Source organism: Micromys minutus (assembly GCF_963924665.1).
Source record: "Micromys minutus genome assembly, chromosome: 1".
In the NCBI taxonomy this organism is placed as follows: domain Eukaryota; kingdom Metazoa; phylum Chordata; class Mammalia; order Rodentia; family Muridae; genus Micromys; species Micromys minutus.
The window spans coordinates 54,160,482-54,172,829 of NC_137969.1; the positions used below are offsets into that span (position 1 = coordinate 54,160,482).

Sequence of the window (12,348 nt, forward strand, 5' to 3'; positions counted from 1 at the left end):
CCCTGCCTTCCCGGGGTCTCTGGCAGTGCTGTGTGTTAAGGACTCAGAAGGAACATGTGAGCTATCCTGCCACCCCTGGGTAGGATGACTTCTTACAGAAGTCACGGAAGATGTCCACTATGGTTTTGGCTCCTGGATGAGCAGTCTGAGAGCTGGGGTGGGTTTAGAGGTTCCCTTTGGTTTCCATTATAATTACCACTAATCAACTGTAAAATAAAAAGGTAACTCGCCATCTTTTCATCCCTGTAGGAATAGGTGATTAAAAAAAAAACCCAGACCATTTGTATTCTAGGAACCTGCAAAGGATTAGGGGAGACAGGCGACCAACTACCCAAGGGAAGCCTAACATGCTAAGGAGGGAGGTGAGAGCGCCCGCTAGACCAGCCACCTGTGTCCCCAAATTGAATGGCCGGATTACAAAGCCCAGGCCTCAGGCCAGCTCCTGAGCTCTGCGTTTGAACTCTTGTCAACACCAAGTTTATTCATGTTCTCAAAGCCTCACAGCTCCACTATTGTTAGCTCCTCTTAGGGTGTCTAGAACAAGGGCAGCGTGCGTTTCAAGTGAGGCTGGGCTCACAGATACAGCCCAGAGTGTTCCTTTTGAAATGTGAAATTTGAGATCATTTTAGTCTATGCTTAAAGAAAGCGGGGAATGGATGGGGTTTCATTTTGTTCCTTTTTAGAAGGAGAAGTAATAAATAGTATGTCCGTAGACTCAACCCTTTCAAGTCAAGACCCTAATAAGTTGTTTTCTGGCCCCATTCTTGTCTGTAATGAGCATTTCTGAGCCTACTATGTGTGCGGTGTGTCAGGGTGTTAGGGATACAGTGGCCCTTTCAGAAGCTTTTAAAATAAGCCCTTTGCATTGGAGGCTGGGCAGACTTAGCTCTCGGTGTGGACTCCTAGATTAGGTCCCTTCTTTGAACATGGCTGTGCTGTCTTCATGTGGACAAAGCCCGAAAGTACTGGGTCCAAGCCCGAGCACTGATGTTCCTCTCTGATTTTTGTCTCCGATTACTAGAAAATCCACCCAGAGAGGACACCTTCAGAGAAACTGTTGGCTGTGAAGGAGTTTGAGTCACGTAAGTATTTCTCTGACGGACACACTTTTACCCCAGTCACGGATTGAATGTGCATGCACTGGTATTGGGGGCAGAGATAGCTTGTTCCCAGTAATGGTAACATTTAAAAACAGTTGTTCTCAGCCTTGGTTCTCCCGAGTGTGCGAGTCTATCAGGAAACGGTAAGGGGTGTTGGAGCTCACGAGGTAGCCCTCTCCTGCTCCCAGCATGCTGGAGAGTTCCGGGTGCTAGCAGCTCTGCAGCCTAGGAAATACCTGATACCTGTGTGTGGGCATGTATGTTTTGTAGGTTTGTACGGAAGCCAGAGGACAGCCTTGGGCATGACAGCTTGTTTTCTCAGCTGCCTCCAGGTAGCCTTCCCAAAAGGTGTTGAGTCAGGGCTCTGCAGCTGCTTAGCTGTGACCCAGATCCCAGGGCCTGAAGAGGGACATTGAGGTTGGACACCATTTACAGTTAGTTGCATCTTTCTTACCTCAGTGTGACTCACAGTCAGTTGGAATGTCATGCATGAGTGACATCTGGTTAATGGAGGAAGAGACAGTTTGTCAGTTGCACCAAGTCACAGGGAAAATGTTCTCTGGGGCTGGACAGAGGTTCCAGGGTCTCTATGATAGCACATTGTTTTGCACAGATCTGGACAAGCTAGACAACGAGAAGAAGGACCTCATCCAGAGTGACATTGCGGCTCTCCAGCAGTTCTATTCCAAGCACCTGGAATTTCCCGACCACAGCAGCCTCGTGGTGCTCTTTGCCCAGGTAAGGGTGCCAGGCCCCAGGAAGAGCTTCCTACAGCAACTCGTGAGGCCATCTACCTGACAGGGCTCTGGACCCCCAGGGAACTGAGCCCAGGTGCAGCCCTGGGGCTCACTGGCCCAGCCAGGCCAATGAGAGACCTTTTCTCAAAAACTCAAGGCGGACTAGGGCAGAGAGGTGGCTCAGAGGTTAGGAGCATTTGTTGCTCTTTTGAGGACTCGGATACAGGTCCCAACACCCATGCTTTGGTTCACAGTCATCTATAACTCCAGTTCTGGGAGATAAAGGCCCTCTTCTGACCCCCAAGGGTGCCAGGCACACATTGTGGATACACACAGGCAAAATATTCGTATCTGTAAAATAAAACAGAAGGCATGAACGACTGAGAAACAACACCCAAGGCTGTCCTCTGGCCTTCATGCCACATACGTGAAAACACACCACACACAGACACATGGTAAAAGCACACTAAGCATTATTACACATGGAAGGGAGAAGTGAGTCTTTTCCTCAATTCAGAACTACTTTTAAAGGTATCCACAGACTCAGTGTTTATGTGGCTATATCTCAACCACACAATTATCATAATCAGAAAGTTCATCCTTGTCCAAGGAAGGAGTCATGGCTTCCAGTTACAAATGTTCAGGTGGAAGCAGGTAGTCTTTCATGCCCACACCTGGGTTTGCACCACGCTCGCCCCAGCGTCTGTTCCAACTTAGGAAGGAGTTTATTGTGGCTCATGATTTAAAGGTACAGTTGACAATGGGGAGGTGGGTAGCTGGAACTAGGGAGAGCATCAGGACTGCTGTGAACCTCACTGTTCATTCAGTCCGCCCCCTGCCCATGTCGTGATGTCACGCACATTGAGGGTAGGCCTTCCCTCTTTGGTTAACCTAACCTAGACACCCCTGTAGACATGCTCAGAGGCTTGTTTCTGGAGCAAAGCAATATTAATCATCATGACACCCAAAGGTGACTGGTGTGGGTGAGAGTGGAGAGTTCCCTTAGAGCCTGGATATATGGGAGGTTTTCCTCACTGGGGCCTGCTTACATGAGAGAGTCAAGTTTGTCATAAGCTGTGGCCCCTTTAACAGCGTGACTCCGGCTGGAGGGCCTTCCCTGTGTCATGTGCTTGGCTCACCTCAGAGCGCTCACATGACAGATTACATGCTCACAGCACAGCCAAGTGCATGTATAAAAACAATGAAGTGAGCCATTGGTGTGCCTGAGGGAACACACATAAGTACCTGTGTATGGGCATATGCACACCTATGCATAACTAGGTAATCTGTTCCTTATAACCTTTATGTTGATTAAATTTCAGTGTCCATTCCAAACTGATTGGGCACAGCTTCATACATCATTTCTGGTTTCCTTTTAATAGGCTCTCAATAGCTCAGGCTAGATTCAAACCGTGTAGCCAAGAATGGACATTAAGCTTCCGATTCTCCTGCCTCCACTCTCAAGTTCAGCAATTGCAGGCAAGCACCACTGCTCCCGGGGCTTCCTGTATCCTGGGCAAATGCTTCACCCACTGAGCCACATTCAAAGCTCCCTCCCCCTCTTATACTCCATGTGTGGATTTTACAGGGAAATTCAGAACCCCTGAAGAAAATACTAAAGTAAAGAAGAGGTGTGGCCCATCCCCACCTTACCCTCTGACCCTGCCTCGGCCCCCAGCTGTGTGCACTGTCCTACCCCTGAGCCTTTGCTGCAGCTCTGGAGGCTCCTGTGTGTTCTAGGAGCAGCTGGCAGCTGACGGTGACTGCAGGCCCCTGAGCTGTGTTTTAATCACTCCAAACCTGCGAGTGGCTGAGAAGTGTATTTTTGGTGCGCAGCCTACATCTAGTTTAAATGCTAATTATGAGAATAGCTTTAGCAAGGCACTTACGCCTGATTTGACTGGAAAAAAGGACCATAGCCCATGCATCTTTCTTAATGTGCAAGTCCCCCCTTCTTCTCTAGGGATATCTCAGGAGGGAGGGAAGGCTGGCAGGAAAATCACCATGCAGTTTGGCTCAAACACCATCTCCGAGAGTCCAGAAGGAAGAGTGTTGACACTCAGGCTCCCAGAGAAGATGCACCCACACTCCCACACAGTAAGGGAGGGATGGAGGGGTGAAGACACTGACGTCAGTGGGCCGCCCTGGGGGGATGAAGTAGGGCTGATCCAGCCAGGGTCGCCACAGTGGAGGGGCTGTAGATGAGCGGATCATGGGCTCAGTTCCCAAAGGCCAGGGAGCTGACCCTCCATCTGTTTTGATATTTCTTCTTGATCTTCCTTTCACTCTGGCTTAGCAAGCATTTATTGTCGGCCATTGTGGGTACCGCACTGAGGCAGGCATCCAGCAGAAGAAAGCCATTTTGTTTAGTGTTTAGCCACTAATACCTAGGAATGGAGTTCATACTCAAATTTTACTGAATAAAAAAAAATTCCAATTAATTCTACGTACTATGGGTTGGCAGCCATTGGTTAAAGTACCAGCCATGCACTTGGTCAGGAGTGAAGAGATAGGCCATGCAAAGCCTTTCACTTAGGAAAGCCCTGGTCTCTGGGATCGAGTTATGAGTCTGACACACTCACCTCCTATTTCTTTTTCTTCCTCCTCCTTCTTGCCTCAAGTGCTGTAAGTAAAATTTTAACTTTGAACATGGTAAGCACCAAGATTCCAAAACTTTTCCAGTAATACTTTAGCTGTGTGAAATTATTATTTATGTGAAATCACTGCATTCACAGCTAATAGATGCAGCTGTCATGAGAATTGGTGAGGCTGGACCAATTGTTGAGTGAGTAAAGCCCTTACCACACAAGTTCAGATCCCAGGACCCCATACAGCTAGCCACAGCTGTGAGCACCCGTCAACCCCAGCAGTGGCCCTATGGCAATAGGAGATGTAGAAAAGGAGCATTCAGAAGACAGCCTGCCTGCCTTCCACACAGAAAACGAGACCCAGCCTCAGATGAGGTGGAAGATGAAGACTGAGGTCTGAGGTTGTCCTTGAACCTACATGAGCGCACATGTGCACACACATACATACATGCACAAACACATGCATGTGCACACACAAACACTCATGCATGCACACTCAGTCATGTACATATACACTCACAAACACAAGCACACATGGACACAAGTGAACACAAACACATATACACACACCACCACAGCTCAGGCATAGTAAATTTCTTAAAAGAAGCAAGCACAGTTGGTGTGCAGAAGCCACGCTTTGTCAGAGTGCCCTGGCTCCCTTGATGCTGGAAGTGTCTCCCACATCCCTGAGCCAGTCACTCAGCCATGTGGACCTGGGAGCCCTGGTGGCCGCTGCATTCACAGTAGCAAGATACTGTGTCCATGCTCACTGAAGGAAAACTGAGGTGTGGCAGTGTCTCTCAGTCCTCACCACTGGCAGGCTTCGTCACAGTAACCCTGGCTCCTCTCACTTTCTAGGAAGAGAAGACACTGGGGCTCCCAGGCCTGAGGTTTTCGGCACTTATAATGAACACCTATGGAATTGTCTCTACACAGGCTAAAAGTTGACTTGATTGTCCTTCTGTGTAAAGTGCCCTGCACGTTTTTACACTTAGTGCTGTATGTGGAAGGAGAGATTTGCAGAATTGTCATGCATAGTCAGCCTGTTCGCCTTGACTTAGGTCTCCCGTGTAGTGAGAGTTATTCTGGTGTGTGTGTGTGTGTGTGTGTGTGTGTGTGTGTGTGTGTGTGTGTGTGCACATGCTCTCACGTACGAGGAAGCCTCAGGTCACCTTGCATGCCCTTCCTGAAGAGATGTCCACTTGGTGTTCTGAGATGGACCTGTCACTGGGTTCTGAGGCTCTCCAGGTAGGCCAGGCAGACAGCCAAGAAGCTCCAGGGATCTGCCCATCTCCACCTCTTCGGTGCTGGGATTGCAAGTATACACTGCATGCTCAACAGTCCGTGGCTTTGGGGGATCAAACCCAGGTCCCCATGCCTGTAAGGCCAGCACCTATGACTGAGCCTTCTCCCCAGCCCAACTCTAACCGTTTGCCCTCAGTGTTCTCAAAGGTGTGAAAAGGGCCGGGGATCAATTTGGCTGAAATATGAAAGACAAAGTCTCGTTGCCTTAGTCAGGGTTCTCAGGTTCCCTTCAGAGGAAGGGACCACAATCCCACAGATGAGGAAAGGCTTCAAAGTTACCACCTCAGCTCATGAGGTGGACATGGGGTTACAAGTTTCCTTTTCTAAGAGCATATGATTTGGAGATGGGATCTCCCTCCCTCTCTCACTCTCTCTTGTACGTACATACACACACACACACACACACACACACACACACAGCACACACAGTGGTCTGATTGGAGCTTTTCACATGAGGCAGCCTGACTCCTTACAATCGGACAAGACTCCATTCCCATAAGCCCTGTCTCAGGACTCCAGTGTCCCCACACCACTCTGCAACCCTGAGGAGCGCTCTGGGCATGCAGAGAGGAGCTTTGATCCCAGCATGTCTGCTTCTTTTAGTTGGCACACTCAGAGAGATGATGAGTACATTTTATTTGGACAAAGGATGCCATGTCCACAGGAACACCTTCAAAATCACCAAGCCAGAATGTCTTCGATGATTTGGTGTGGGCTGAGTTGAAGAAGTGATGTGCAGCGGGGGAGGGGATCTGTAACTGGAGGTTTCTCTCTCACCCACCCTCATCCATTTCCCTGCAGGTGAACTGTAATGGCTTCACTATTGAAGATGAGGAGCTCTCTCATTTGGGATCGGCGATATTTCCTGAGTAGGTTGGGTCTGACTTCGTTTCTTCCCCTTTGTACTTATTTAACACTAATTTGATTTTTACATAATCCTCCTGACTGCGTGTGGCAGACATGAGACTCCAAGTGAATTAAGACAGCTTTTTAATCTGTCAGATTTCAAAATATTTCCCCTCCACTTAAGGATCCGGAGGTGGCAGTTAGCAGGGCGGTGGCGGAGACATCCCGCCAGGCCCAGAACAGTTGTTTTAAGAAGTATCTGCACAGAGAAGCCTGTGGCTTGCTGGGAAGCATGCTGTCTGCGGGTCTGCGGGTCTGCGGGTCTGCAGATCTTGTTTCTAATGCTCAAAGTGAGACATTAATTGCACATGCAAGGATCATCTGTGATTTAGGTAGAGAACATATAAACTCTTGCCCACCTGCCCGCTTTGGAAAATACCAGTGGGAAGCTGGGCATAGTTTGGAGGGATGTTAGGCTGAGATAGTAAACTAGAGAAGATTGTCAGAGCATTATGGGGCATTTCCCCCTTCTGACTCCAGGAATATCTGGGTGATTTCTGGAAGGCCAACTAGATAATCTGGAAATTCCAGAACAGTTGGTCCCTGTTTCACAGGTTGAGCCAGGGAAGCCTCTATGCTGCCTGAACGGATCCACACTGTTATCCCGATAGAGAGGTGGGAGTGTTTGGGGTTCTGTTGAAGCCCACCAGGGATGCCTGCTGCTCCTCACCCACCATGTCTGCATTACTTCTGGGTGTGTGTGTCTGCTGCTGGGCTGCAGGCATCAGGGAAGTCAGGAGAAAGGGATGTAAGCGAGCAGACCCCCGGCTTCTGCAACTTTCTCCAGAGAGAGAAAAGGTATGGGCGTTAACCCTGAGGACAAGGTGAGGTTCACTGCAGGCAGAACCATGGAGAGACCGGGGTGCCTCTTGGCAGAGATTCTCTTAGATTTCTGTTGGGAAGAGACGGAGTAATGAACAGCTCTGTGAAGACAGCCCAGACAGCCACTGAACTCTGCACTGTGGCCCGCTGATGAATGAATGTCTAAGGATGTCTGAATTTGAGACCTCACCATGTCCCATGGCAGCCCAAAAAAACAAAACAAAAAAAAAAAGACAACTTTGGATCCTGAGTTGCTTACCTGTTTGTCTTAGCGCCCTCCCCATCACGGAGAGGAGAAAGACAACCTAGCACTTCTCCAAGGTGGTTCTAGAAACCTGCTCTTTGCTGCTTTAACACATGCCTTTGGAGTCTTGCCTAGCAGACATCCTGGCACCTGGTGCCCTGTGCATCCCTGTAGGAATCTATGTAGGCTGTAGTCTAAGGTCAAGATGTCCATCCCCAAGAACAAGAACCAGCTACCTGTTCATGCCTGGGGTAAAGTTGTCATCCACTCTGCTCAGACGACTAGCAGGCAGGGGGAGGGTCATTCCCTCCAGGACACACCACAGTGGGGCAGCAACCTTCAGTGGTTCTGAGACCCCTTTGCTTATTTGAGTCCTGGGGCAAGTAAGAAAGGGGTTCTGGTTCATGGGTTCAGGGTTCCGGCCATCCCAACAGTGGCACATATGGACAAGTGTGCCCATGAGAGCACAAGCCCCGGTTTCTGGGCATTTTTAATTGGGGAAAAATCCTTTGGGACTGAAATCACATCAATGCGTGATTTCAAAGGCAGCATCTGTGAGATCAAGCACTTTCCCCTGTAGTTTAGAAATTTCTGTTCTCAGAACTTTGACCTTGAAATAATCAGAAAGCTCAAAGCACCTCACCTAGGCGAGTCTCTCTCCTGTCAGTGTCCCTAAAAAGCAGACAGCAGCGGGAGCAGCCATGTCCCAATTTCCCAGATTTGGAGGTTGAGGTGCTTCTCTGGGGCCCTGGGGAGGGGGGATCACAGCCAGTCCTCCCTCAAGCTACTGGTGTTTCTCAACATCTGAAGGGGCCATTTGGGAGATGATCCACTTAGACATAAAGATGGCCCCTTTGTCTTGCACCTGTGTGTACACAGGGCAGTCAGCTGCAGGCATTGTCCTGTGAGTTTGTCTGTCCAGATGGAAAACTTAGGGTAGTTGTTCATTTATAGTTAGAGATCAGATTTCAGAGGAGGATTTCATGTTTGAGTATAGTGAAAAGAGTAACATGTCAGACACTGGAGCTGAGGATGTGGCTCCCTTGGGTAGGGTGTTTGCCTAGTATGTACAGAGTCTAGGGTTTGGGTCCCAGAATTGCATAAATTGGGTGTGGTGGATACCCTGTCTTAACAAAAAATGGAAAGGCTAGGTATCATTCTAATTGCACAGTGAACATGCTTTTAGGATCATCTAAGCTGGCTAAATACATGTAACCGTCTGACATAGGCTCAGTTCCTTACTCACCAAGCAGGTGAGCAGTGAGTCACTTGGACAACTGTGTTTTCTCTTTTGATTGGCAGTGTTGCACTGATGAATCACAGCTGTTGCCCAAATGTCATTGTGACCTACAAAGGGACCCTGGCAGAAGTCAGAGCTGTACAGGAGATCCATCCAGGAGACGAGGTGAGTGGAGCTATGGTGTGTGGGCACTGGACTTGGGCTGTTGTGACAGGAGGAGCAGCCAGATCCACGTGGTACCACCATGGTGACTCCTGTAGCTAAACCATCTGTCCCCGGGCCTTTCCTGTGCTATCGTATCAGATTTGGGACCTGGCTTGATGTCCCTTACTGAATACATGGGTGCTTGTCATTTCCTTTGGCCAGATAGGACTGAGAAGTACATTTGAATTAAATTATTTTCTTTTTCAAATCCATTGTTTCACTTTGTGAGTCTGAATGCTTCACCTGCATGCTTGTACACGCATGCCTGTTGGATCCTCTAGATCTGGGGTTACAGCACCAGGTGGGTGCTGGGAATCGAACCTGGGTCCTCTGCAAGATCAAGTGCTCTTAACTTCTAGGCTCTCTCCCCAGCCTCCTGCAGTAAACTTCTTATCTAAGATTGACAGTCCGGGTATCCCAGTTGTCAGACAATTGGCTAATGAGGTCTTTCCTGCCCGAAAACACCCCACAGAGCTCTAAAACACTGATGCCTGTGTTTGTTGCTGTTCTTGTTGTGGTGACAGAATGCCCAACAAAAGCAGCAAGTTGGGGGATGGGGGGGAGGTTAACAGCCCTGTCCAGCTGACAGTCAGGGTCAACCACCACAGCACTGGGTTAAATAGCCAGAGCTGATGAGGCACAGTCTATGACACCTGTTTTCACAGTTCCCTTCTTAGAGGTGGCGGGTCCCACGCTCAGATCAGGAAGCAGAGACTCTGAAGGCCCCATCTGCTTCCTTTTTTTTTTTTTTTTTTTTTGTAGAGGAGGCAGAAGCGGCACATGCTTCCCGAACGGCTTCTCTGTTACTGTGCGTGATTAACCTTTCTGGGCTCAGTTTTGAACCTGCAGTGCTGTTGTGAAGGATGTGTCTGAATCTTCAAAACTTGTATTCTCAGTTCTAAGTGAGAAAAGCTTGGGTTTCTCTGGAAGGTCTTAGCAGTTCACAGCTGACACACAAGCCTCTCCTTCACTCAGTCCAGCATGAGGTGGGGTCCCGTCTGAGCCAGGATGTTGAGGGTCCTGACTGGGTTTGTGGAGATGACCCCGAGGCCTCTTTTAAACCATGAATGAAATGGCCAGCTTAGTTCTAGACCACCTAGAGAGGCTAATGACCTGTCTTCCTGGATAGGCTGTCTGAGCCCTGGATGGTGCCGCTGGAGTGGCCTTTGTCGCCATCTTCTGGAGGCTTCTGTTGGTTGCACTGTATACCTGTCATGTCCAGGGATCCCTGTGCTGCAGGGCAGAGTTGGCAGGTGCTCTTTCTTCGCTGCCACCACGGCTTGCTTCTGTAACTTCGGTTTGGGGAAGTTTATTTGCCCCCAGAGAGAAAGGAGCCAGTCGCTCTAGGTTTCTGGCATTAGATGAACCAACATATGCCCCAAGCCTGCTTCTTGAGTCATGAAGCACTTGCTACTGTAGCACCTAGCCCTGTGCTGGTGTCCCCAACTGCCCAGCGAGCCCACAGACCCGGCCACACTGGTGACTTTCAGACAATGCCTGGTTGTGTGGGATGCAGGCATTGCTGTCCCCATGAATAGATGACAGGCACTACCTAATTTGCCACACATGGCTGAGGATAGCTATGAAGTCTCTCTAACACAAACTCAGATGTATTTAGAATATCATGAAGTCTTTGTGATTTTTTTTTTAACAGCTCAGTTATAAGCTTCTCAGGTACGAGCTGTTTAAACAGTGGCATCAAGATGGCAATGTCAAAATGTTGGGCACACCCAGAAGGGCTGATGCTTCAGGCCTTAGTTCCAAACCCTTCTGTAAAAGGGACCCTGAGTGACCATGTTCATGTTCACTGGCCAGCAAGATCACACCTGTTGCCATGTGTGCCACACTGCCCCAGGGCCACTCAGAACCACCCCACCCCCAGCCCTTGCTCGGCTATGTGACGTCAGGAGGAAGGGTGGGCAGACCAGGGTGCTTAAGGCCTTGCCCAGCCTGGTGTTTTGTGAAGGAAGAAGGTTAAAGGTCCTTATTCCTTAGTTGCCAGTGTAGGGACTGAGCATATAGACCGTCTCGCCACCACAAGGAGAAGGACACGCCTCCACAGCCCTCAGCCAAAGAAAACGGTGTGACCGCGTGACCGTGTGACCACCAGGGCTGTCTCTGCTTGGCCTATTGCCTCTCTCCCACGTCAAGGTCTGCACAGCCGCAGGAGCGGTAGGGACCACCACGTTCCCTATGTCAGACCTCTGGCCTCTCACGCCCTAGGTGTTCACCAGCTACATCGACCTGCTGTATCCAACAGAAGACAGGAACGACCGGTTAAGAGACTCCTATTTCTTTACCTGTGAGTGCCGGGAGTGTACGACCAAGGACAAGGTCAGTTCACTGACGACAGAGGAGGGGCCCTCCCTCCAGCCAGCCCCCAGCCTCCCCTGACCCTTTTAACCTGTGCGTGCCACAAAGACAGGCAGGGAATCCAGGTACACAAGGCCCTGCTCAGATCTGCTACTCAGAGAGCAAAGCATCCCCAGTGGGAGAAGGGACCGGCTAGATTTCTGTTTCTTAGAAAGTCACCTGTGCCGATGGCCCTCAGCAAAGCGCTGCCTCTACAGGAAGCTGACTAAATTCAGTCTCCACACCATATGTAAAAAAAATAAAAATAAAAAATAAAAAAGACAGAAGAGATGAGATATGCTCACAGTCCTAGCACTGTGACAGTGGAGGGACCACTGGAGCCTACTTGTGGAGTCCAGGCCAGAGATACCCTGACTGAAAAACCAAGGTGGGGGTGGGGCAGTTGCTGGGGGGGGAGTGCATATCTCTAGTATCCATATGAAAGGGCACGTCACTATGAGTGCCTGTAACCTCAGTGCTGGAGGGCGTGTGTGTGTGTGTGTGTGTGTGTGTGTGTAGCAGGTGTAGAGAGAAGATTGTTGGTGTGTGGGGTTACCAGTGTAGCTTCAGGTTCAGTGAAAGGTGAGTTAGAGAACAGGCTACATGTTATCCTCCTCTGCCCAAGTGTTTAATGCCAATGCATAAACAATGTCCCCATCTCTCACACACACAGGCACACACACAACACACCACAGTGCTCACACAACACACCACACACACAGAACCAAGGTGGGTGGCGGCTGAGGAATGACACCTCAAGTAGACCTCTGGCCTCCACATAGGTAGGCACACACATGCACATGTACACACACGAAGTGCTTTCCAAAGAGATGGGCGGGGAAAGGCATCT

The 12,348-nt window shown here is 49.5% G+C and overlaps 1 protein-coding gene across 1 annotated transcript in view; it reads left to right on the forward strand.

The window, feature by feature from the left end:
• Nucleotides 1-12,348, forward strand: part of SMYD2 (SET and MYND domain containing 2) — a 42,049-nt gene that overhangs the window by 24,351 nt on the left and 5,350 nt on the right. Inside the window, exons 4-8 of the mRNA XM_080936572.1 lie at nucleotides 1,022-1,082; nucleotides 1,714-1,838; nucleotides 6,532-6,599; nucleotides 9,005-9,107; nucleotides 11,370-11,480. Coding sequence (XP_080792698.1) covers nucleotides 1,022-1,082; nucleotides 1,714-1,838; nucleotides 6,532-6,599; nucleotides 9,005-9,107; nucleotides 11,370-11,480 — 468 coding nt within the window. The remainder of the gene's footprint in view (nucleotides 1-1,021; nucleotides 1,083-1,713; nucleotides 1,839-6,531; nucleotides 6,600-9,004; nucleotides 9,108-11,369; nucleotides 11,481-12,348) is intronic.